General features: G+C 42.0%; 1 protein-coding gene across 5 annotated transcripts in view; it reads right to left on the bottom strand.

Annotated features, from left to right (window-relative positions):
• The window catches only part of PARD3B (par-3 family cell polarity regulator beta), a 433,237-nt gene that overhangs the window by 50,328 nt on the left and 357,701 nt on the right, over positions 1–25,208 (bottom strand). The window contains exon 21 of one of the 5 annotated variants that reach the window (XM_075430675.1): positions 16,017–16,231. The exons of the other annotated variants lie outside the window; for them this stretch is intronic. Coding sequence (XP_075286790.1) covers positions 16,017–16,231 — 215 coding nt within the window. The remainder of the gene's footprint in view (positions 1–16,016; positions 16,232–25,208) is intronic. 5 annotated transcript variants of the gene reach the window in all.

Here is a 25,208-nt window from a genome sequence, read left to right as displayed (position 1 = left end):
AATTGCCACACCTGAAACAAATGGATTACAAATGTTTGATTCTCCTGACTTGTGTCGTGCTCACTGGCCCGTATCACCCTTATTTTTGCTTGTATTTATAAAGCTGCTAATTGTGAACTTGATCCCCATTTTTAAAAAAGGCTGTCCCTGTCCAAAGAACTTAACAATTCCAGTACAAGACAAGAGACAACAGATGCATGCAGACAGATGGGGGAGCACAAGGAAACTTTTAACATTCCTATGAGCAGCTATAAATGGCTATCATATTTTAATAATAATGATGATGATGACGATAAGCTGCCAGAAAAATGTTTCTTTTTGCTCCCACGCTAAATGTGGAATTTCCCTAAAATTACATTTGTTCAAGGTAAAGAATAGTCTATATTCACAGAGAAGCACAGAAAGAAGTTTTGTCTCATAAAAAACAACCTCCCTCCAAATTATATGAAGAACTAAAATATCAGCCATGAAAATACAGGGGAGGCTACAGAGATCGGAAAGCATGCTATTAAATCTTGACACCATTTTTTTAAAGTGGTAATTAAACAGTAACCCATGTAGTAATCCACAAAGACTCACTCCTATACTGAACTGCATAAACTGCAAACTGCCGTGGTAAATTTAGTGGAGTTGTCTAATTTGTCAAGTTAAACACATGACTGTCATTGCGGATTTTGACCCTGGCGAGCCTTCTAAAACCTTACAGCTGGACTTGTACAACTGTGGAAGCTCAAGCTACACCTGGAAGGATCAAAAAAGATATCCTGAAAATGCCTAAGAATTTAAAAAAATATAGCCATATTGAAAATAAGTAAATTAAAATTTCCCGCAGCTATTTCCAGCCCTGCTCTACACAGCACCGGGGTGAACACTGATTATATGGCTCAGTAGCATTCACAGGGAATTGTTGTAGAATTTATTTGTGGCCGCTGCTAAACTCAGACCATTGTTATTGCAGCACATCATCATATATCTCTTAATCTACAACCTTAACCCTAACTCACCAACAATGGACTACAGAGATACAGATTTATTCACATGAGCACAGACTCTGGAGCATCTTGTCACACTGCACTCCACCATGAGTATGCCAGAATCTAGCAAAGCCTTTTATAGGATTTGCATAGCAAACTGAATTTGGAAAATACATAAAAAGGACTGGACATGAACCTATCAGTTCAATAGTAAGTAGTTTCTAGTATCCACTAACAACCTAGATTGGTTGGCAATTAATTACCAATGAAGGGAAATTCCATGTAGGGTGCAAATGCAACTGAATACACAGCCAGAATTGGTATTGTTTACTTGCAGCATCAGCATGTTCCCATGAAAAATCAAACACTTAAGTTACTTGCATTCCCTGGATCCTAAGTTATCCAGCCCCTCTACTCTACAAAGTCCCGGAGGTTTCAAGCTTCTCTGGCTGACTTACTGAACTCTTCCAGACCACATGAAATTTTTCTCATGATTTGCCAAGACAGTGCAGAAAGCTTGCACAAACTCTGTGATTGAGAAAAAAAAAAGTACATTCCCTTTTCCCCTTGAGTCCTTCCACAGACAAATACCTCTGTTCCTTGCATGAATTCTTGTCAAATAGTAGAGAACCATTTCCAGTTCGGAAAACACTAGAATTGAGGACTAGCTAATGGGGGCTATCACTTAGAACAGTGAAGCTTGGTCCACAGCTCATGAGCAATACAATACCTGTGAAATCCCCTGACTTTACTTGTAAGTACAGATAAAGTGTTTAATTAGGGCTGCTAACATACAGATAAGGCCCAAAGTGTTGTCCCTGTTGCTTTGTCAACATCATTACCCAAAACAGTAATAGCTAAGAGAGGGAAATGCTGAAATATAGGCAAAGAGTCTAGTTTTATTTCATCCAATCTGTCCCCCCACAGCTCTCTGCAAACCATATTAGCAGCTGCCACCAATGGCCTAATGGCCGCATACCCACTTTCCACCTCCGGGTATTTTGGCTGAAAAGGCAATCTGAAAATACCATACAGGTCTCATTTTTCCTTTTTAAAATGAAATCTGAGATTTATATTGTAAGAGGCAGTAACAGCAGCCTGTGCTCCACTTACTGCAGATCTCCTGTAGGTGAACTTCTTTCTGCTTAAACCCATCTAACCAGCAAGTGGAAGCAGGAGCTGCAGAGATGAAGCTGATCAGCCTGGCAGCTTTTTCTTCAGCAGACCTCTGCCATGTCATATTAAAGTACAAACCCTAACCATGAGAATGAGTAGGAACGTTTGAACGAAAAATAGCAGCACATGGAAAGTTATCCATCTGGATTAGTGTGAAAACACAAGCATAATCTCTGTGGAAACAAGCAGCTCCGTGAAGTCTGATTTCCTGCGCTTCTCTCCTGCGGGTTCTCTGGTGTCCGATAATGGGACTGAGTTCACACAGCAGCGTTTCTCCCCAGCAAGGGCATTCATCTGGGCCTCTCCAGCAGGCTGTTTGTTTTGATGAAACTTAGAGATCCAGTATCTTTTGAACATCGAATCACCTGTCCAGTCTGGTCAAAAATGGCCATCAGGTTCAGAATTTGTTAGAAAGGTAGGGGCAACAGGTCGGTCGGTACAACAGCTTCATTTTTTCAGGAAACAGCTGAAACTCCACGGATCTTTTCTTTTTTCTCTTCACTGTTTATAGGCACAAATGTAAAAGACATTGGCTTTTGAGAGAGCTGCATATCTATAGCTTTCTATGAAAGTTTTACCCACTCCTGAGTAATGTGAGATGAATATGATGCCCTGTGCAATGCTCATGAAACAGCTCTGAATTTCAAGTTGGCTCCTGACAATTATGTGAATATATGAACCACATTCAAACTCACCAGATGAATTCAATCAGCACTGTGCAAATATCGCATACATAATCTATTAGTTTACCCCAAAGAAACTGAAGCATTGAATTCAAACAGAATGAAGTCATCAGTAATAAAAAAAAGAAACTGATAAGGCAATATTAAAAAAAACACAACACAATTTTCCCAGATTTGCACAGAAGATCATACATTGACTGTAAACTATTCTCCCATCTGCCTATAAATACATAATTAAAAAATATTGGTTTGATCAGATAGCAGTTCTCAGACAGGGAAACAGCAGACGAATACCAGTTCAAATGTTTTGGATACATTACTATACCGAAAAAGAACCTGAACTTACAGAAGAATATAAAAACAATACTCCAATCAAAGTCAATTTATATTAAGGAGACTTACTGAAGCTTTTCACCAAGCCTAGTAAGTACAGCAGATAGATTTCTTTTACAGTAGCTTTACATTTAATGTAGTGCTCCTTTCTTGAGGAGATACAAATATTACAGTGCTCATCTACAATTTTGTGCAAAATTCAGTTCCCTGGCATGGCTCCCTCCACTATACGCTCTTCAGAGAGCCGCGCAACCACACATTAGCCATTCCCCTCCACCACCACGTGTTCCTAGGCTCTAACGTTGAATCTGCCCACGGACTTCTCTGTTGCCATGACAAGACTGTAAGAGAATCATCCACTCTACATTTTGGGATTGACTTCACAACGATTTCCTAAAAATGTGCTACATGTAAGGAGACCAATTCAGAAGCAGCTGATACTGGGATAGAACCTGCAACTTCCTAGGCTAGTTTTAAACAACATCTAGGTAGGGGAAAAATCTCTGAGAAACTTTACAAAGAGTTCCATGAAGACTCAGATGCTGATTTCAAACAACAGTAACAAAACCTGTCTAAAATCTCATGCCACAAACAATCTCTAGAGAAGTTCAACAGCTCTTCAAATAAGCTGCACACGCTGCAAGGATTTTTTGGGGAAATAGAAAAATTAAATAATAAATAATCTTATATGAACATTTAATAGAGGAAAAAGCACATTCCTGCCAGCCATTCTGTAGTTTTGCTAGATACAATCCTTATAAACCAAAGCTTTCTTCTGGCCTGGGAGAAAGAAAAAAAAAAAGTCTGCACAATCGTTCTAACCCATGTTGCTGGGGCTGTACTACCAGCTAGGCAAACAACCACCACAAATCACCATCTTCTGCCCTGTGCCTCAAACTCTCAGCAGCACCATACAGGTTCCACCTTGCCCACTGCAACTGTAAACGGACCTGTTACGCAACAGCCACTCAACCGAGACAGCTGGAACAGGTACCCCAAAACAAAAAGCAAACCATAATTTGGCACAGACTTAGCTTCAAGCTATGTTACGTAAAATATGACTGTGAAACTTCAGCCCATCATCTCTGAAGAGACAGATGAACAAGCACCATAGCAATAGCATTATATACCTAATACGACAGATAATTTATTTTTTCCTAAGAATCAAAACATTGCAATCAGTATTTAATACACATGGCTCAGGTTTTGCACAGTAAGATCTCCCGTCTGTTCTTCCTCCAAGTCGCTAAGCTGGATTTCAATCTTTCAGGTTAAAAATATCATTTTTTAAATTAGTGACTTCTTACTGCAGCTCTCTAGATAACACAAAATTAAAAACAAGTGTTGCACGTACAGAGTAAGATGAACCACTTAAAGCTGTACATAAACATACATTTAAAGAGGCAATAAACATTTTGTTTCCAGTGGTTTTCCTAAACACATTAATATTGCACAGGGCATTTTTGCCAGCCACTTCTTTCAAACGCTGACTTCACTCAGCTGACTATCAGCCTCTAAACAAACAACTGATGCTTCCAAGTTAAAAAAAAAAAAAAAGAAAAAGAAAACCGATTATTTTAGTGAATTTTCCATTAACAAACAAATCCAAGACAAAACATGATTCACAGACTCAAGAGAATGGACAATCTTCCATTCGCAATCTGCTATAAAAGAAAACTAACTTCATTTACTGAAAGGAACGGTGGTCTGCAAAGATACACAGTATAAGGAGTCCAACAGAGCACGTAAGGGTATCTTTCACTTAGGATAGAACTTTCATTTTGAAGTTCTAACAAATAAATATTTGAGTACCTTACTCTTTTCGTTCCAGCCCTTGTCTTTCTACCCTGAAGTATTACACTGCTTATGAAGATATTTCTGCAACCTCAATAGGGACAGGGAATAAAAACAATGGCGGGAAGCGATAAAAAGGAAATCAATGATAAGAACATAATTCTACAATATTTCAGCTTTCATTTTTGTCAACCACCAAGAGAAAGAGAGTTTAGAAAGAAATGAACATCTGTTGTTTTCATATGCACTTGAGTAAATGAATGATACCGCAATGAAAGACTTGTCAGAAATACCTTGTTGACACCACCGATATTGCCTTGCAGGCTCAGGAATTGTCTCTGATGTTCAGCCAGAGTCAGCCTGGGTTTTGGCTACACACCGCATGCTGAGGACTCAAATTAAGATGGGTATCTTTCTAGCTACTGGAACCATGCAAATGGTTTTACTGGTCTCCACACCGCTTGCTGTCTTGCTCTGGGCAGGAATATACCGTACATATACACAATTACCGTTTTTATCAATGAAGAGCGGCCCCAGTAGGACATTTGTTTTGGAAACCTGTACAAAGCAACCAGGAGGAAGATTTTGAGCCCAGGTCCATTCAGACAGGACTATCTTGAGAGGGTCTGTGTATATGGGCTGACATAAGAAGCATTAGATGAATATGTTTCTCTCTATCTGTATGTCCACAAATACATACAAAATCAAGGATCATAAATAAACTGCAGGAAAACAAACTACACTCAAGAATCTGTTTATGTTTATTTGAGATTATTTGAACTTGTATACTAAAGTCCACGAGTCTTAATCTGCTTTACAATATTTTAAAAAGTTGTCCCGTGCTTCAGGGGAACATACACTGTCACCTTTCAATTCTTTAGGCTAACATAAAAGCAGTACAACCACTTCTGTTCAAAAGGTCAGAGACTCCTAGGCAGCACATGACTATCATTTGCCTGGATGTAAATTGAGTCCTATTGACCCTGTAACATCACAACTGACCTCCTGACATTAGGGGTTTACTGGAAAGAAAGAAGATGATATTCTTAGGTTCCTACAGACTCATTAGGAAGAAGGAAGGAAAGAGAGCCTTGCATGATATGTATTAGCACTGTCATTAACCTTTTCTTTCCCCAAATAGCTCATAATATGTTTACAGAAGCCCCAAAAAGAATGGTTTGAAGATTGAGACCAACAGATCTGTATCACTTTCAGTTTTTCCGAACTGTTTATAAAATACCTCTCAGTGGCTCGACATAAAGCATCCTTTTATGCTTCCCTCCTTTCACATGACATGCAACACCTTTTCCTGTTTGTCACGACAGATGGCCTAGACATGCAGATGAGCACCATCTTTTCCAGGCCACTTCTCATCTCCATTACTCTCCTTTATAACTTATAGTTGACTACAGCTGGCCAGAAATAACGGGAGGTGTAGCCTAATTTGTTGCTTTACAGAAACAAAATTGGCATGCTGAGATTTAACTTCACCGTAACAGCAGACATGGTATGTGCTACTCTAACAGAAACAGGATGTTTGCTGTTTGCAACCCAGTAGGAAGGAAAGAAAAAAAGGAGACATTTTCTTGCTTATTGCCAGCTTGTCATGTTTACTTCAAAGAAAATACATTTTTTTCCTTTTTTTCTGCTCAATGTATTGTACCTCATCAAGGAAGGCAATCATCAGATTTTAACTAATAATACAAAAAAAGATGCCTTACAGTTCAGGCTGGTTAATGGCAATGTCTGTTTCTGGCATGTGACCAGTTTACTGCTGTCTTGTTGATCCGAGATGTGCACGTGTCTCCGAAGGGCTAGGAAAGCAGGGAGATTAGGGGCTCGGCTGCTGACAACAACCAAACTCTCTATAAACAATACACAATGAAAATAATGAAAAACAGATTTTCCTGGTATTTTCAGTAGCCTCTAGACAATGCAACAGTTTCTGGTTTCTTCACTGAAGATGATATCAATTATGCCTTTTATCCATCATGCAGAAGTCACGTGTGAGGCATAATTGAGGGCCTTTTCTCCAAGGTAATTTCTTCTGGATTTACACGGCAAAGTACTTAAATTGCCTTTTTTGGCACTTTGTATTACAACATGGCTTGGGAGGGGGTATTTTACTTTACTGATGTAAAGCAGCTGGCATATTTACAATAGATAGGTCACATCAACACAGAGCAGATATTCAGCTCTCCAAACTCCATTTTCAGCAGCTTTAACAATTCAACAAAGCAAATGCTGAATGCTAAACTTGTGTGGAAACGTAGCTCTATTTCTTAATGGCTATCACACCTGCCTGCAACTGGCAGCTAGGTTTCTTTCACTTGCAGACTATTGCTTTTTGCACTACAGTTTAACAAACTTATCGCTAAAGCTGAGATAATAAGTACTTTACAGACTTCCAATGAATTAGCCATTCAAGAGTCCCTCAGGACTTCTCTTTAGCACACACAAAGCAAAGGCAGGAGGGAGAGAAGGCGACAATTCAGTGCAGTCTTAATTTCTGCGCTCCCTTGTGAGGGAAGAATGGAGGATCTAAGAATTCGCTCACAGTAGATGCTGCTGCCCATGTTCTAAAACATATTTTGTTGAAAACTACAAAGCCCAGAGTAACTATCCGTTTTCTCCCAGAAATTACCTCTCCAAGTTTCACACTACAGACTATATCCTGCTCTTCGTAAGACACACGCAATCTGTGCCACTGGCAGAATGGCAGCAACTAATGCTCTGTGTGGTTTGTTTTCCTAACACCTGGCCTAGCCAGAAATGAGGTAGAAATCTCAACCTCAACTCAAAAAAAAGTCTCTGTGTCTGTAATCATGTTACAGATATAGTTTACATTAAAAAAAAAAAAAATTAATTTATACCATGTGCAAAGCATCAGGGAAAAGCACAGATCTCACAGTCAAAACTCATCCTTAATATAAAGTTGGCTATTTGGGGTGTTTTTAATGAATGGTCACTATGAGGGTAACATTAATCCAGCATTAGGACTTTTACGGGGAAAAAAATACAAACGTAATTCATCTTTTTTAACTGTCAGCTGCATTTCTGAAGCTTTAAAGTCTGTAGCTTCCAGCGGCCTTTTGTCTTTCTGCCATGGCAGGAATATCTTGGACAGCTGTAAGAGCTTTGTAAGCTATCTTTCTCAAAATCCATTAGCTAATTCAAGGAACCTAATTAGAGCTGCCATTTTGATGGAGCATATTGAATACTCTGTATAAACTAGTAACACCATCAATGTTTATTAAAAATTGCAAGAACCAAAGCCCTCAGTTCCATATAAATATTAATGGACAGATACACAATACTTACTGAAACATAGAAGGCGTTATGTCCACAGAAATACGCACAGGTATACTTACAGCCCAGTGTGACGCATTTATTCACAAAGGCTGAAGTACGGAAGCAAAACCTACAGACAATTTCACACAAACCGTTGAAAACTGACCGGCTTCTATTTACACTATCCTTATGTGCATTAAGGGAAGCAAAGCACACTAAAGATGATTTGTTTCTTGTGTTTTTCCTGAGTAGTGTGCTGACAATTTGGAGTGTATTTTGAGCTTACCTCAAGAATGCACTCCAGCTGGAACTGTTTTATAGCTGCTCTTAAACCAGCCACTCCAATCACTGTACTTTGTAGACATTTACACATATTCCAGTACTACACGGTTTAAGGGCATCCAAAGACTCAAAGGGAATTTGCACTGTAGAGCTAAAACTCAAATTTTGCTGTAGACAGCAACAAAATCGGTGAAAGGAGCCAGACATCTGGAGCAATGCTCTCCTGCATTCTGCTGTGTAGAAGCCCAACCATAACGAAAAAGCAACTTGCAGACAATGATACAACACTTGAAATACAGACCATTCTAAGGATATATCAGAGACCTAATTAAGTTAGGCTGTACAAGCATATGCCTTTGGCTGTAGAAATAAAAAGTTTTCTGGCTACTTCACAGCTTCATTTTTAACTTGATACTTCATAAATGGAACTGCAGAAAACCTCGTATGTTACCATTTCAATCTGACGTACACTTTCATAAGCATCTAACAGTGCCTGGATTCTATTTATACATACAACTAAATATACGTGCATAGAAAAATCATCAGATTTGCTACAGAGAGACAGCAGATGTTCTTATTAAGCCACTGGCACATGCAAGGTGAAGCATGTAAGCCTTATAAGGAAAGCATTTAGCGTTCCAACTACAAGCTAAAGAAAAGCAAAGACAACACATGAAATTACTTCTAACATATTTTATTAGCTGTGAGTGCAATGTACAGCAAAATGAAAGCACCGTTGAGCATGCTTGAATGACTCTTACAATGCATGGGGCTTCTCACAGAGGGGAGTACAATCCGTACGCACTCCTTGGAACATCCTAACTCCAACATAACACTCCAGAGTTCACTTCTTCTGAATACATACTAAAATGACACATAAAGCATTTAACAGATGTGCAAGGGAAACAGGCTTAATCGTAATTTCTACACTACAGTAGTGCAAGGGACTAAAATTTTATGACAATCTTACCAAGGGGACAACCCTGAAGGTAAAGACACTTTAGTTCCCTGATAGGGCAGTATTTCCAAAGTACAACCGAGATCTGAGCGGTTTCACAGGAACACGCTCAAAAGTCAAAACATCAGTTACCACTAGCTTCTCTCAGGAATTATATATGGCAAATTTAGCTTGTGGTTATTGCTCAACAGAAACCCTGCCAGATGCTGAAGCAGTTGATGGATTTTGCAAAGTTCTGCCGCCGTCAAGGCCACCCTGCCTACCCTTCCAGCAGCCTCCCTCCTCGGGCACCTCTCCCCCGCGCAGCTGGGCTCCTCAGAGCACAGTTGTGTTCGCATTCGCAAAAAGACTGGGGAGTGCACATTCCTTCAACTAGCTTTCATCACAAGCTCTGCATCAACAGAACTAAACACTTTACAAGCCGAACTGCATTTTGGAGACATATTTCTGAACCGAGAGGCCTAAAGTTAGCAGCGTAACTATTACTTCTTATTATGCAGGCAATGGAAGCTCCTGGACTTCCAGACATGCACAGGTTTTCCAGCTCCTTCTTCTTATGGCTGCAGCTCCACTGCACCTCTGAAATTACTCCTGCTTTTCCACTTGGAGAATTCAGGGCTGATTTTCAGGTGTTGAAGACTGAAGGAAAGCACTAGTCTTTTTCAGTAATTGTTCTGAAAAATGTTAATTGAAATGGAAAAAACAAAGTGATGGAATCTTCAAACTACACACAATCATTTTCTGGTGTATTTAACCTGGAAGAGGAAAAGCAAGGCTAACTATCTGTATTTGGGTGGCAACTCCCAGAAATGCTAAAGTGAGTGTTCTGGTTCAGGCCCATCTCTGTCTGCAGAATAACTCTCATATGGTTTCAACTCCCGTGTTTAGAGACACACCTTACAAATCCTTCCACATCTATTTTTGTCTTTCTCCCTTCAATCCCTGTTCTCATCCTGATGTTGGGAAGTCTCTCCCTTTATACCTTTCAGCCAAGGGTGCCAATTTCCTCCACCCATTTACTGGCTTCCCACACAAGCATATCCCTGTCCCACAGGCTGCTCTAGTACAGAAACATCTTTCCTGATGCACCTAGCTCAGCATTTCTCCTTCCAGCACTCCTTGAAACCCATCTCCCAGCAGCATTTCACAAAGCAGTCTGCTGCTGAGGCTGTAGGTGGCCTGGGACACACAACAGCACTTCTTCATTTCTGCACTGTTTCAAATGAGCGTGCTCATGTCTAACACACCAACAGAGCATTAAACATGCAGTACTGGTAAACATCTCCACTTTGAAGCACCTCCGTATTGCCCACAATTCTGTCCTGACCCAGCAGTCCTCCTCTGGCTGCTCCAGCCATTCTGCCTCTTCTCTGTTCCCATTCTTGTCCTGCCTGTCCATGGCGTTCCTTAGGTTTCTGCATTCAAATTAGCTTGCTCTTTCCCTCCCTGGAAGGTGAGGCGTAAGGGCAAGGGGACACTGATCATACCCTGTTCACCTCATCCTTCATTCATGCACCAGGAACTTCTCTGGTCCCTGCAGCCAGAACCTACTACTAGAGAAGCATGTCTAGGCTCTGGCAGCTCAGGACGAGCACTTTTGGTGAAGTCAGCAGCCAAGTTTCTATCATGTGTGTGGGAAGTACTCTCAATCTTATAACTTCGTCAAATTGTCAATGTTCAAGGGGTGGCAAAAGGCACAGTCTGGTACAAGACTAGGCTGTGTTCCCTTCCTAAATATAAAGCCCCCATTCCAGCGTATGGAAAGACTACAGCTTCTTATTGAAAGAATCATATGCTTCTTATTTTTACTTTCTACACAGACAAAACAACCCCTTGTCTTCTCCCTCAAGCCCCTCCTGCCCCCCCAAACAGCTGTCATCATGTTCCATAAAAATCCAGCTTCAGCACACCTCCTACATAGGCATTTTCAACCCAAATGGTTGAAGGCTGGTTATTAACAAGGGAAACACAATCTTCCAATGGAAGTCATGCCAGCAACCCCGCTCATGCAACTGGCGCAGCCTGGGTTTGTGTGGCTGTCCCCCCTGCCCCACGGATGCATGCGCCATGGTCCGGCGGCTGGCTGAGCCCTCCTGAAGGCAGCATGAAGCTGGCTTGCTCCTGGCATCTGTAGGATGAGCACTCCCGAACAACCACCACAACACCTTTGAGAGACAGCCTAGAAAGTGCTGGAAAGGAAACAGTCCTCCTGCATGTGGTCCAGATTAAGCTGTAGTCAGCTTAATGAGAGACTTAATTGATGAGTGCTACTTCCTTCACTTGTCCATTAAGGTAAGTACAACACATGGACATTTCAACCCATCAAAGACGAGAAAATGCATTAATTTTGGTTTTCTTAGAGCTGTTAATAAATCTGACACTGTCTGGCAGTTTTCTTCATTTCCTACCATTTGACAGATACTGTGATCACAAGTTACAGAAGATGTTTTTCCTCTGAAATTACCACTCTGGTAATACAAGCCAGAAGGAAACTTTATCAAGATACCAAGAAGCTGAGTACCGTTTTTATTTTTAACTTTAGGCGGCTGGTTTGTGAATAACTCAATGTAGAAAAAAAAATAAATTCCATCCAGTACTCTTAAAAATACACACACACCCACACACTACAAATGACTGTATTACAGCAAATAATCACACTGTGTATTTATTAGTAAAAGTCAGTATTCCTCTCATGTAATAAGCCTGGCTCTATTTAGACCCCTTTACTGTAAGAACTCCTGAAATTGTTTTCTTCCTCTTTCTCTCCCTCAAATTGACATTTGTATGGAATCTAGAAAAATCTTCCTTAACAATTTTTCATTACTAATGGCTTTTTTTGGTATGTGTATTTGGGAGGAGAGAAGGCAAAGGGCAGGTAAAAGCAGCTTTAAGTGCTCTGCAAATGATCCTCCTGAATCTGGGCCTCATAAATCCTATCAAATGTTGTATTTCATCAATAGGCTGGAAAAGCTTTTTTCTCTGCAATGATGAAGCCTGGCTTTAAAATTTATGGTTTCATTTTAGAAATGGACTATAAAAAGAGTCTGACTTAGCTGTCTATCAACTGTAGCTGACATTAGCAAGTTAGGTGTGGACTTTCAAAGTGTTATATGTATTTTTTATTTATTATACATGTACATACATACATATAGAGATATATGAGGACATGTATATCACTGTGGGTGTGTGCATGCATAAGTACACAGCTGGCTTTTTTTTTTGTCTTAAAAAACTGTTTTCTTCCAATGCAAGAGGATCTGAGATATTCAGCAGATTAGATTGCAAAGTGCTAAAAGTGTCCAGACCAGAGCTGGCTCAAAGATCTGCAGCAACACAAGCAAATTACATTTTGCTGCCCAAATGATCGAGATAAAGTAGTTTATTGTGTTCTCATTTGCGGGGTAGTAAAATGCAATTCAGCAATGGCAGTGCAAGTTTCAGGGGGAGGCAGGGAAGATTTCAATAGGCTGTGGGGAAAAAGAAGAGAAGGAGGGCAGGACAGGACCAAAATGTTTTAGGTGGGGGAAGACAAGTAGCAAAGGACTGACAGATCGGGGAAGAGGGGGCGCAGAGCTTCTCCATCTCTCATGCAGGGGGAGGGAGGGAGACAGCCTCCCCTGCCTCCGTGCAACTCTCTATCTCTACTCCCTTCCACAAGCACTGGCAGCAATTCTGACTCCCCAGAGAGCTGCTTCTACTTGCTCTCCTGCACTACCTGGGGAAGGAGAGCACCGGGAATATGGTTCCTATTCCTGTGGCTGCCACCACTGACAGGAGCCATGTGGGTGCCAGAGCTGGCCCTTACAAGCCCAAAAGCTTCCTCTGGCAGCCACTGCAGCAGCTTCCCCCAATGGAAGGGGAGACGGTCCGTGCCTGCTGCTGAAACACCCACTCCTCCTCTCCTCCCTCACCACCAGAGCTGGAGGGCTGCAGCTAGTGACTACTACTCAGTTTCCTCCACGCTTAAAAGCAGCCTCAAAGGTAACACTCTAATAGAAGCATTATTGCTCTCCAAAATCCTCATGCTTGAAAAAACAAACCACATTTAAAATAAAAAACAGATAAATAAAGTGAGATAGCTGCAGCTGGAGAAAGCAAAGCTCCACTCTGAATGTCGGGCAGCCCATCTCCCCCCATCTGCCACAGAAGAACCTAGTTTCCTAACTCAAACAATTAATGATGGATTATGTGAAAACAGTAAATCAGACCATGCTGTTGAGGTGCTACAGGAACTAAACAGAAAAGCAGTTAATCTAAATCTCATGTGGGATGGTTATTATTGTGTGCTGCAATCGGAGCTGCCGAGTCTGGCTGTAACATTGGTTTTGGTGGCAAGACACAGAAAAACCTGGAAGTCCTGCTCCTCATTACAAAACAAAGAGAAATCTCACCATGGGAAACATGGTCAAAGCTGGCAAGTGAAGACTACAGAAGAGGCTGGGGGGGAGTGGTTAATGGTAAATGTATTCTGAGTTAAGACCAAGAAAACAAATCTCTCCTTCCATTGCCTCTATTCCATAACATGAACAAAATGCATAAATAAAAGAATCTGTCATCGATGCTGAAGACGTGCATATACCGCGGCCTCAGACCACTCCTGAAACTCCCTGTTGGGGGGATATTTGCCAAGGCTGCAGCGGCCAGCCCAGCCGGGGACAGCGGAAGGAGGCCCCGCACAGCGGGCAGCGCGGGGCAGGACCCGGGCTGCAGCTCCTCCAGCACGCCCGCTGCGGGGGTCTCTCGCTGCTGGAGAGCGCTGGCTCTGCTCGCCGTGGGCAGCGCTAGCACGGGATAGTCACGCGTTTGGGATCAGCGAGCAGGGGAACAGGTAGAGGAAACACCACCCATCCACATTCTGCAAATCAAAATTGTTCTGCTTCTAGCACTAAGTTTCCACTGTAAGTATACAAAATACACCGTGCCTACACCAATTGGTGTATGGAAATGAGAGGAGCTGAAACTGCTTGTATTTCCACAAAAGGGTATTTGTTTTAATGAAGAGTAACTTTATCAAACCTTGATCTACACACAGCTTACCTCTCGAATCCTACATTTTTTACTAGAAGGAGGCATGTAGCAGTGTCACATCACACGAGAAGAAGCTACTTAAAAAATAAAATCTCGAAATGTTTCAGATTCATACATGTTAACCCCATTTAACAATAAAATTGAGGACACTAAAATAATAACATGATAAGTGTTTTCAAACACACACACACTCATCCCACAGCATATAAAGAATATTTCTAGCAGTATATTTTTTTCCATAGTTTTCCTATATGTTTCTCCTTGAAGGTTTCAAAACAATCAAACAATTCAGCTTTCTCTGTAACTCTTGGACTTTTTCAAACCTGAATTAACTCTCCTATACACAAACATCTTTGCCCGTATGCAAAGAGCAGCTCTTGGCACTGTTCAAATCCTTAATTTTTTCCCTTTTAAAAATCTGATGTCCCCCTCCTCCCAGAGGATGCTTTTTAAGTTTTTTTATTCCTTCTTCTTTTCTTTCCTCCTCATTTCCCCACCTCTTTTCCAAGACTCACCTCTAGCTTTTCTTTTCTTCGTATTTTGCTTGAGCTCTTACGAAACCCTGACTTGTTTACAAAGAAAAACCCACAGAGCTGAAGGGCCAATGTTTTAGCCCTTACTCACCATCCTGTATCTGGCTGCAGTCAACAGTAACCAGAATGCATCATCATCAACGGATTTTCAGTGACATGCACTGTGTTTGCTCAGATAATGGCCCCATATATTGCCTTTGAAATGAGGGTGTGACCATTACTTAGGGATATTCTCATGAGTCAGTAACTGGCGTTGCTGCAGGACATGTTTGCTTGTGTTTTGAAGGCAGACCTGCAGAAAAGCAAGCTTTGAAGCTTTTTTTGGATGGTACTGGGCTCTCCGAAGGACACATCAATCTTAACATAAGAACATCACCTTTGGATTGGAGCAGGCCATTTGCTAGCTGGTTTGGAGCTCAGGGGAGGAACAGGCATACACTGCCTCTGAAAGGTCAGGCAAACACATGAGGATACAGAACTTTCCAAATTCTGTAGTGAGGACCAGGCTAAACAATGTAGTCTGAAGGGGCCTTGCTCCAGCTTCTAACAGGTATCTTCCTTACCTCCACACAGTTTTGAGATGGCCTTCAAATCTTTCAAGATCGCCTCAGGAACACCTGCAGACAAAACACCACTGCAACGTTCCCATCAGAGATACAACTCTCCTTGCAATAGACTCCACACAGACGCATAGTAAAAAGACAGCCCAGCGGGGTTCCCACACACAGCAGAATGATGGAAACAGTAAAAGCAGGTGGGGGAGCGCAAGGTAATACGGAAACAATACCGGTCCACAGGATGCCCGACAGTGATACTTCATGTTTCAGAAAGGACACACATGTAACATCCCGATACAGGCTGCAAAGACAATCTCCGAGTTTCTGAGCCTTACTGGCGTTTAAAGTCACTACAGACAGACAGTTGCTTTGGTATCAGCTAACTGTAAAAACTGTGTACAGAATACCTGTGAGAATGCAGCCTCCAAAATTGCTATTTCCATTGTAGGATAAACGACCACCCACTTCTCTAGTCCTCAACTTTATAAGCTTGCCAACTGGGCACAAACATGGATCACAGTCTCCCTTCCTGGAGCAGGAGATAGATAGATGTGCTGTATCCGGTCCAGTTCTGTACACATGTCCCACCTGGAGAGAGGAAAGCAAGCCGCCCCACGAAGTTCTGGGAGAAGAAGAAGGAGAGATCATTTCCATCTGCTGTATTTTTTCTGTAATAGCCAAGGTTTAAAACCCCATGGATGTGCATTATCACCAACTTAAGCACAGTGACTGTAAGATTTTTCCTTTCCTCATTTTTTTCCATTCAAGTATACTCTCCATTAAAGCACAAAATTATCCTTTTTTCCCCGCCATCTAATTCACTGCTCCCCATGGGATAGCCATTAAAATTGATTCATGAATACACATTTACAGGCAAAAGTGGGAACAGGGAAAACCCCCTCCCCATCATGTTCCTCTCCAGGAAGGAGTCTGAAACACCCTGAACAAAGAACCCTCAGATCTTCCGGCATACAGCTTAGAAACCAGAATGTGATTTCCAGTCTGCATCTCTTGCTTCATTACAGAAGATATGGCCCTGAAAATAGGCAATTGGCTTTGACCAGTAACGTTTTAGGCTCTAGCTTTTAGTTTTGTTTTTCTGTAGATTCCACACTGCAAGAGGCAGCTTCCACCCTCCAGTCCTGACCCCGAAGCCCAGCCCCAGCAGTAAAGACACATAAAGGATTCAGGCAGCTGGGGAAAATGCAAGACCCTGGCTCTCGGGCCTCTGTCTTTCGCTCCTTTCACTCCTGAACATACACCTGGATTTAACAAAGTCATGCTTATCAGATAGATCAGCAGATAGTCTGCTATCTGCATTGTGGTGCAAAAATAGGTCAGAAGAGCACTCTGCCGACTTCTGCTCTGCTGCTTAATCCTGCATAGAGTAGTGGTGGAGACAGCAATAAAGGACAACGCATCACAGTAACCAAATTCTTCACCCCCTAATCCTGGTCAATTTTCCGACCTTGAGAGGTAAATGATACAAAAATCATACATTACTACTATTTAACTGCATATTCCAACACTATAAATTTACGAGAATACAACTGACACCTGGAGGCAAATTTATTTTATGAAAATACATCATGTTTGAGGGCAAAAAATGTTATAAAAATAAAGTCTGAAGAATGGTAGTTCGTAACTTTTAAGCTGTCTTCTTCTGCGATGTCATAGCTGGGTCTTCCAGCAGGACTCACCAGACGGCCACACTGGCCACCATCAGAATACAGTCCAGAAAGGAGTGCCCTACAGCCCTGCCTCAGCATCTTTGCTGCAATACTCTCTGAGGCAGCAGTTCTGTACTCACAGCTCAGAGATATTCCCTGTGCACTTGCTTAAGAATTCTTGAAATCTGTGAAGAGATGAAAGGCAAACTTCTGGTCCCACAGAGGTCAGGAAAAATATCAAAATCTTGGTTACTAGCTTTTAAATGTCAATCATCACTATCCACACTAAAAACTTGCTACACTAGAAACAACCACCCCCCACACCAGTACAGGGTATGAAAATCTGCTTAAAAATAGTATTTAAAAAACAGGAATTTTCTCCTAAGCAGTAGGTAAGTTCAGCTGCAGAGGATTCCAGCACCTATATACAGTTTTTTGTTTCATGGAAGCTGTGCAATCATTCCCTCTCTTACATACAACTGTGCAAATCCAGTGTGTTAGTGATGCTTTTGCAAAGATGGTTTGACAACAATAGAGAGTCCCCAGCCTGCTAAATAAGAAGTGACAACTCCATTTGAAAGCTGTCTCTGGATGTGTTTTATGTGCAGAAATTATCTGTGACAGTTCAGATCAAAATAGAGTTTTCATTTCATGTGGGAGGTAAATGGACGATAGAATAGGTTACTTTAAATGCTGTAGTCTAGTCCAATTAATGTTTCAGACTTTCTTTGTATGGATTTCTTCTGTATTCTATGCTCTAAACTTTGGGGTAAAAAAAGTAAAACTCATTTTGTCAATAGTATGATGCAAAGAACAGGCCAAAAGGTAATAAAAGCAGTTAACAAAAACAGTCATGCAGAAGTATGGCAAAAAAGCTCAAGTTACAGTAATGTGGCTGTGAAACTAATAAGTATAAAACAGAAAAGAAAACATCACTTCATCATTCTTTCAGTGAGAACCAGGCGGGGAATCAGTTCCTATAGCCCACCTCAATCAACAGAAATTTTGCCAGTTCATTTGACGGAAACAGGACTTGCACGTCAGTCTTCTTTCTGAGCAGCAGGTACAAATCCACAGGCTATCATTTGCTTTTCAGATTGTGCAACATAAATGTACAATTTCTAGCTTATGTAACTGTACCAATGACACAATTTGTACTTAAAAAAAAGTCAGATCCAAGATATTGCTTTGGCCTCTGATGCAAGGTTGCAGACTGTCATGTTTTCCAGAACACCGTTCAAAGATATGCCCCATTAAGTACCAAGCATGCTATGTTACTGGAAACAAGACGGGATACAATATGAAAGCATTAATGATTTCATCTGTTCTTGTATCCTTTTATGTACTGTGGCAACTGCTGCGATCTTATCATATACAGTGACTATCACATGCTACTACCTACATCTACAGAAATGAAGCATCCACTACCAAATTTATGTGTTTATCTAAATTCAAATGTGAACTGTCACTTTTTGTCCCAGTAAACACACATTCACATTTGTTACCTGCAAATCAATCAGTTGTTTCCCGACCCATTTTAAAGAAGTGTGTTTTCCTAAAGGTCTGCAGTCACCACTGTGTTACTCAAGCACAACAGTTGCTCTCGTGTAGAACCAAAGGGAGCTGTGCTGATTCAGCACCTGGAGCTTCCTAACTATCTTTTTCTAAGTTGATGGGGAAACTAGGAGTTCATACATTGCTTCTTAGATGTAAGCACTGAGTATTGTTAGCAGAGAAGCTATATACCCACAAGTGAGTGATCTCATCCCAAACAAGGGCCCACGAACCTTACATAATCTACTTTGTTTATGCCACACTTAAAACAATGCATATTTTGAATCTTTCCTGAGAAACAGCATTTTTATTGGCATGATTTTCCATTTCCACCCACTTGGAAGAGCAGGTGTCTTTATGCATCATTTCTCAACCCTGGGAATAAAGAAAACATGTTAAAATTATTTTCCTAAAGTCAAGAGACATTAATTTAAGGTTCCATGGGCATTACAGAAGAACAGACCTCCACTATAAATGCACTGAGCTAGTCAAAACACTAACTGACACAAAGCATTCAGAAGATATGAGACCTCACTATCTCCACCAGCCAAAGAATGAACACTGGTAATCTTATTCCTCAGAGGCAGGTTTTAACACAAACGAGAAATTAACATCTATCTATGCACTAAGCTCTTGAAAAGAAAAACAACAGAACAATGAAGCTGCTCAGACATCTGGTATATTTGCCATAGCTAATAGCAATGAGATAATGGGCAGAGTGCAGATTAAAGGTGGAAAGGTATGAAGGAATACTGTTAATCATTTCAGAAGCCACACAGACATGTAAAAAATAACAGTACTCTGACTAATGAGTCTAAATTTTGGGAGGAATTTTCAAGCACTTATCATATTTAGATTGATAATCTGTTTGTCGCAGCGCTCAAAGAAAGAGAATTAGACTTGTGCCTATTCAGTTATGGAGCCAGAACATGTCACCAAGTGCAAGAGACTTTTCAAGCTCTGTAGCAAAGAGGTCAAAGCATCACCACTGATGCAGACAGTGGTATTTACAGAGAAAGGGAGGAAAAGATCAATCTCTTCCCCTCAGTCCCCTTTACTCTCCCTCTCTGAGGCAGCTGCTGCTTAAACATTACCATTGTATACAGAGGCACAAAACAACTGCCTCCTGGTTGTCTTCAAATCAGATGTTAAAGGAAGAAAAACCACCTGATTCAGGTGAAGGACAGCAGACTGTCTGTCTGTCATTTGTGAACTAACAATTAATAACAATTAGGAACAGGTTTACTGCTCTGATGCTGTTCCCTGACCCTCCTCCACAACCTCACACTGCTTTGTCATGTTCTGGAAGCACTGCCTGATACGTAAAGCGGGGAGTCCAGCCGCAGACGGCCTCCTCTGTTGTTACCGAGAGCAGAGCAGAAGCAATCCAGGTCCCCCGGCTAGCAGCCGGCTTACGGGATGCAAATGCCCAGTTAAAGCAGTCCTTTCAGACAACCACTGCGCATTGTGGTGACTCAGGCACAGAAAATAGTTGTCCTCTCCCTGCCTTGCTGCATGACCGTGTTTGGAGCGTGTTTTCATTCCTCTGAAGGTGTGTTGTCGCTTACTTTTCAATTGTGAGGCCATGTACAACACTTGCATTAGAAACATGTTCAATGCTTAAACTTACAGGCCAGTCTCAAAATAATCCTTTTCCATGCATTTTATGTAAACACCATAATTATCATCTGTGGCTGATTCCAACCTTCAAGGTAATAACCATATCCAGGACTAAGCAGGGATCAAAGCCTAAGGGCAGGAGTGTTTGTAACAGATAAACTCCACACCTGAAGGACGTGTTCTAGCTAACACTGGTTTGAAAAGAAATGCCCCTAAGATACCATTATGCTGAAAAATTTTACTTAAGATCAAAATTTTAAGTGAATGAAGAAATTAAACCACAAACATAGGTCAAAGACTGAACGATTAGATGCTGTTTGAAATGTTAAAACCTTAGTTGGCTCCTTCTCGTTTCTCCTCACTGCTTCCAAGTCACTGGAGGGAAGGGGCTAACAGAAGACTGTGACAATGCAAAACTGTCACACTGACCTACCAGTACACAAGTAGGAAACTGGAGAGAAACAAGAATGGGAAAAAATAAGAGGACATTTATTGCTCTACAAGTACATCTATTTCATTTTTAGCACTTTCTAGAGGTATCTCACATTCACCCCTCTTGCATCTTTTTTATCACGAGTTGTTTTTCGTTTTCCTCCACTTCAGCTTGGTGCAATGAAAAAATGAAGGCAGCTACCTGTTTTGTAGTCTACTGAAGAGTATAAGATCTTTCATGCAATCACTCTCCATTGCTTTCTGAAAATGGCCTCCAGACATCAAGGACAACTTAGTGATAAAAAAAAAGATATCCCATGTTGTTAATTGAAGCAACATGATTTTCTCGCATCCCTCTGTCCTAATGAAAGACCTCAGTTTCTCTCAGATGCAGGCCACAATGTAGTTTGAGACAAGTTATTTATTTCTACGACAGTCTAACATCACTCTCCACACAATAGTCACAATTCTCTTAGCCCACCCCAAGATCAATACTGATACCTTTTTCAACATCAACAAATGCTCTGCTGTTGCATGGCCTGCCAGAGAAACTGCTCCTTAGCCACAGTACACGTGGACTCCACACGGTGCCAGGTCTCCTTGGGGGGATGTAAGGACAAGTCACAGAGTATATACTGACTTAACTACATCAGAAGACTTGAGCTGACGAAGCAATGAACTATTTCTTGGCTTACTGTGACCTCCTGGATTACTGTCTGTGCCAGTGGACTTGTGATCATGGATTGAAAAGTAGCACGTTTTAGAGTTTGTCATCGACTGTCTGCTCTGCACAGCTGTCAGACAATAATCACAATTATTCTCTTTTTATTCAGCATCCTGTTGCTTATTAAGCCATTTCCATCACATGTAGTCAGTCCTCCCAATATTTTTGCTAACACAATATTGAGTGATTTTCAGCTTTTCAAACAACATCAATTCTTACAGTTTTCTGCTGACCGAAAGATGTGGTTCATGCTTCTGCCTATGCTTGCTGTCAGCAATGCTGCTTACTGCTTGGGTAACCTTTCACCATGAGCATCCTGACACAAGCAGGGAGCAAGGTCCTGGACTCTTTTTAGGAGCAGTCATTTTATCCTGCTATTAGATGCTTGAACCCTCCATGAGAAGGTTCCCATCGACACATTCTGAGGTCACATCTGTGGCCCCATTAGATCTTTTATATCCTGCTGTGCTGAGATCCAAGTCACTCAGTGGAACAGGAGAATTAAGATTAGCAGAAAAATATTAAAGATCTGCCAGTGTAAATCCCAGGTAAACTGGGACTGTAAAAAAATGATCTTACGGATGCATAAAGACGACAACAATTTCCACCACACAGTTAAACTGTGTGAGTACCATGCAGATCTAAGCACTTTGCCCGGACATGAGCACTCACGCTGGAGTACCCTACCAGAGTTACTGCATTGTTCCTGGTGGCAGCATAACCTGGCAGTGCTGGTAGGTCTGAGGTATGCCCCATGGTTCTCTGTGCTGCAGTCATCTCAGCTGCTGTAGGAGTTTTTCCTGGTGAACTGAGAAAATCAATCAAGTCTTTATTTTGAGAACGTATAAGAAATTATGGGATGCTGCTTGAAGACTCTCAGGATCCAGTTACTATCCTCACTGCTTAGCGAGGAAGGCTAGGGACTGCTTTACCTGCAGCTCAGAGGAACCTGTCTGCACAGGTCCCACTGACCTTGGATAACCTCAAACAGAAGTGAAGACACTGAAACTATTTCTTATGGCTCCAGTCAGTCTGTGTCCATTTTCCCTGTCACATCTAAGAGCTGCTTTGCCACCCTCACTAGACAGGTATCACTGCTCACTTAACTGGAGCTACTCAGCATTTTAATGCAGTCCAGTGATAGCCCTTTCTCCCCTCCTCAAACTTAACCCTCTGTCCATTACTTTCAGATTTCTCGGAAACTATTCCTTGTCTCCCACTAAACTTCGACTATTTTCAAAAACCTGTTTGACCAGAAGTCACTAATCTATCTCAGCAAAGAAGAGAGCAGGGGAGAGCCGTGGATGTTGTCTACCTTGACTTCAGCAAGGCTTTCGACACTGGCTCCCATAACATCCTCCTAGGGAAGCTCAGGAAGTGCGTGCTGAATGAGTGGTCAGTGAATTGGACTGAGAACTGGCTGAATGGCAGAGCTCAGAGGGTTGACATCAGCGGCGCTGAGTCTAGTTGGAGGCCGGTAACTAGTGGCGTCCCTCAGGGGTCAGTACTGGGCCCAGCCTTGTTTAACTTCTTCAGCAACGACCTGGATGAAGAGTTAAGAGTGCACCCTCAGCAAGTTCGCTGATGACACAAAACTGGGAGTAGTGGTGGATACACCAGCAGGCTGTGCTGCCATTCAGCGTGACCTGGACAGGCTAGAGAGTTGGGCAGAGAGGAACCTGCTGAAGTTCAACAAGGGCAAGTGCAAGGTCCTGCACCAGTACGGGCTTGGGGTGGACCTGTTGCAGAGCAGCTTTGTGGAGAGGGACCTGGGTGTCCTGGTGGATGACAGGTTAACCATGAGCCAACAGTGTGCCCTGGCTGCCAAGAAGGCCAATGGGATCCTGGGGTGCATTAAGAAGAGCGTGGCCAGCAGGTCGAGGGAAATTATCCTCCCCCTCTACTCTGCCCTAGTGAGTCCCCATCTGGAGTACTGTGTCCAGTTCTGGGCTCCCCACTTCAAGAAAGACGAGGACCTACTGGAGAGAGTCCAGCGAAGGGCTATGAAGATAATGAGGGGACTGGAGCACCTCTCCTATGAGGAAAGGCTGCGGGAGCTGGGCTTGTTTAGCCTGGAGTAGAGAAGGCTGAGAGGGGACCTTATAAATATCTTAAGGGTGGGTGTCAGGAGGATAGGGTCAGACTCTTTTCAGTGGTGCCCAGCGACAGGACAAGGGGCAATGGGCACAAACTGAAGCACAGGAAGTTCTGCCTGAACATGAGGAAGAACTTCTTCACTCTGAGGGTGACGGAGCACTGGAACAGGCTGCCCAGGGAGGTTGTGGAGTCTGCTTCTCTGAAGATATTCAAGACCCGCCTGGACAAGGTCCTGTGCAGCCTGCTCTAGGTGGTCCTGCTTCGGCAGGAGCGTTGGACCAGATGACTCACAGAGGTCCCTTCCAACCCCTACCATTCCGTGATTCTGTGAAAGTGAAAAGTCAGGACTGAGCTTGCTATGAGCTCATGTCATCACCTGGGGTCTGAACACACGGATGCTCATACACAAGCTGGTCTGTCCTCCTCATGTCCAATCTCTTCCACCTCCAAAAAAGACAAGATTATTAGTATGCACAGACTGAAAAGTCTAGCACAACAAAATACCATACCCTCATCTATTGGCCAGTTGTACTAAACCAAGATTATCTCTACAAGGAAAGAAAGAATCTCTTTCTTCCATTTAACTTGTAGCAGCTAGGAAAAAACTTAGGAGAGGATTTTTTGAAAGTCATGGTTTTGGATAAAGGGCTAGCTCCCTGAGGTCAGCCATGTAAGATTCATCTTACACTGGGCTACAAAGCAAAGCTTGCACAAGGCCAAGTCACCAGGGCTTTCTCTGGAACTACTTGCATATCCAGAAGCTAGAAGACTGTAAGGCAAAATGACTGTGTCAAGAAGCTGGGGGAAAACCAGCCGATAGTTAACAAGAAGATGGGGAACTGGGCTGAGAGAAAGGGAAAACAAAAGAGAAACAAACAGTTTCTTGGCAAAGGACTTGCTGGAAGGACAAGACGTACAACTATGAGCAGCATAATGACCTTCTGCTTGTTGTTTCTCTTCAGTCAGGTAAATGGGACTAACTTTTTTTTTTTTTTAACTTACCTAGAGCGACTCTGCAAGGCTAATGATAGGGCCAATGAGACTCCATCTGACAAAAGACAAAGACGACCTGGAGCAATGAAAAGCTGAGTGTTTTGAAAACCCTGAAGTGTATGAAGTAGAAGGGACTATGGGAGAGTAGTGGGAAAACAGAACCACATCAGATGTAAGCATGTCCCTTAGACTTCAAATAAAATAAGATTTAGCAAATTTAAGATTACTACATTCTCAGAGGAAATGCATTTCTCTCTCTGTACCGCTACCAGATAACTATTAATTAGGAAGAAGAAAAGACAGTACACAATGCTACATCCATCCATCCAGTGTATCCACTAAGGTAGACTTTCTTGTTCAAGGAAAATACCCTAGTTATATTGCTTGCCTGCTAAATGGAAATACCACATGCTATTAGGGTTTGCACTTTAAGTCTGGAAGTGACTGGCCTATAAACAAGATTTTAACAGCTTCTCTTTAGAACAACTCTGTTTAATTAATCTTCAGCC

The sequence above is a fragment of the Opisthocomus hoazin genome, chromosome 9 (genome assembly GCF_030867145.1).
Source record: "Opisthocomus hoazin isolate bOpiHoa1 chromosome 9, bOpiHoa1.hap1, whole genome shotgun sequence".
Taxonomy (NCBI): Eukaryota; Metazoa; Chordata; class Aves; order Opisthocomiformes; family Opisthocomidae; genus Opisthocomus; species Opisthocomus hoazin.
Note: the sequence above shows the minus strand (reverse complement) of the source record. Positions and strands in the feature narration are given on the sequence as shown.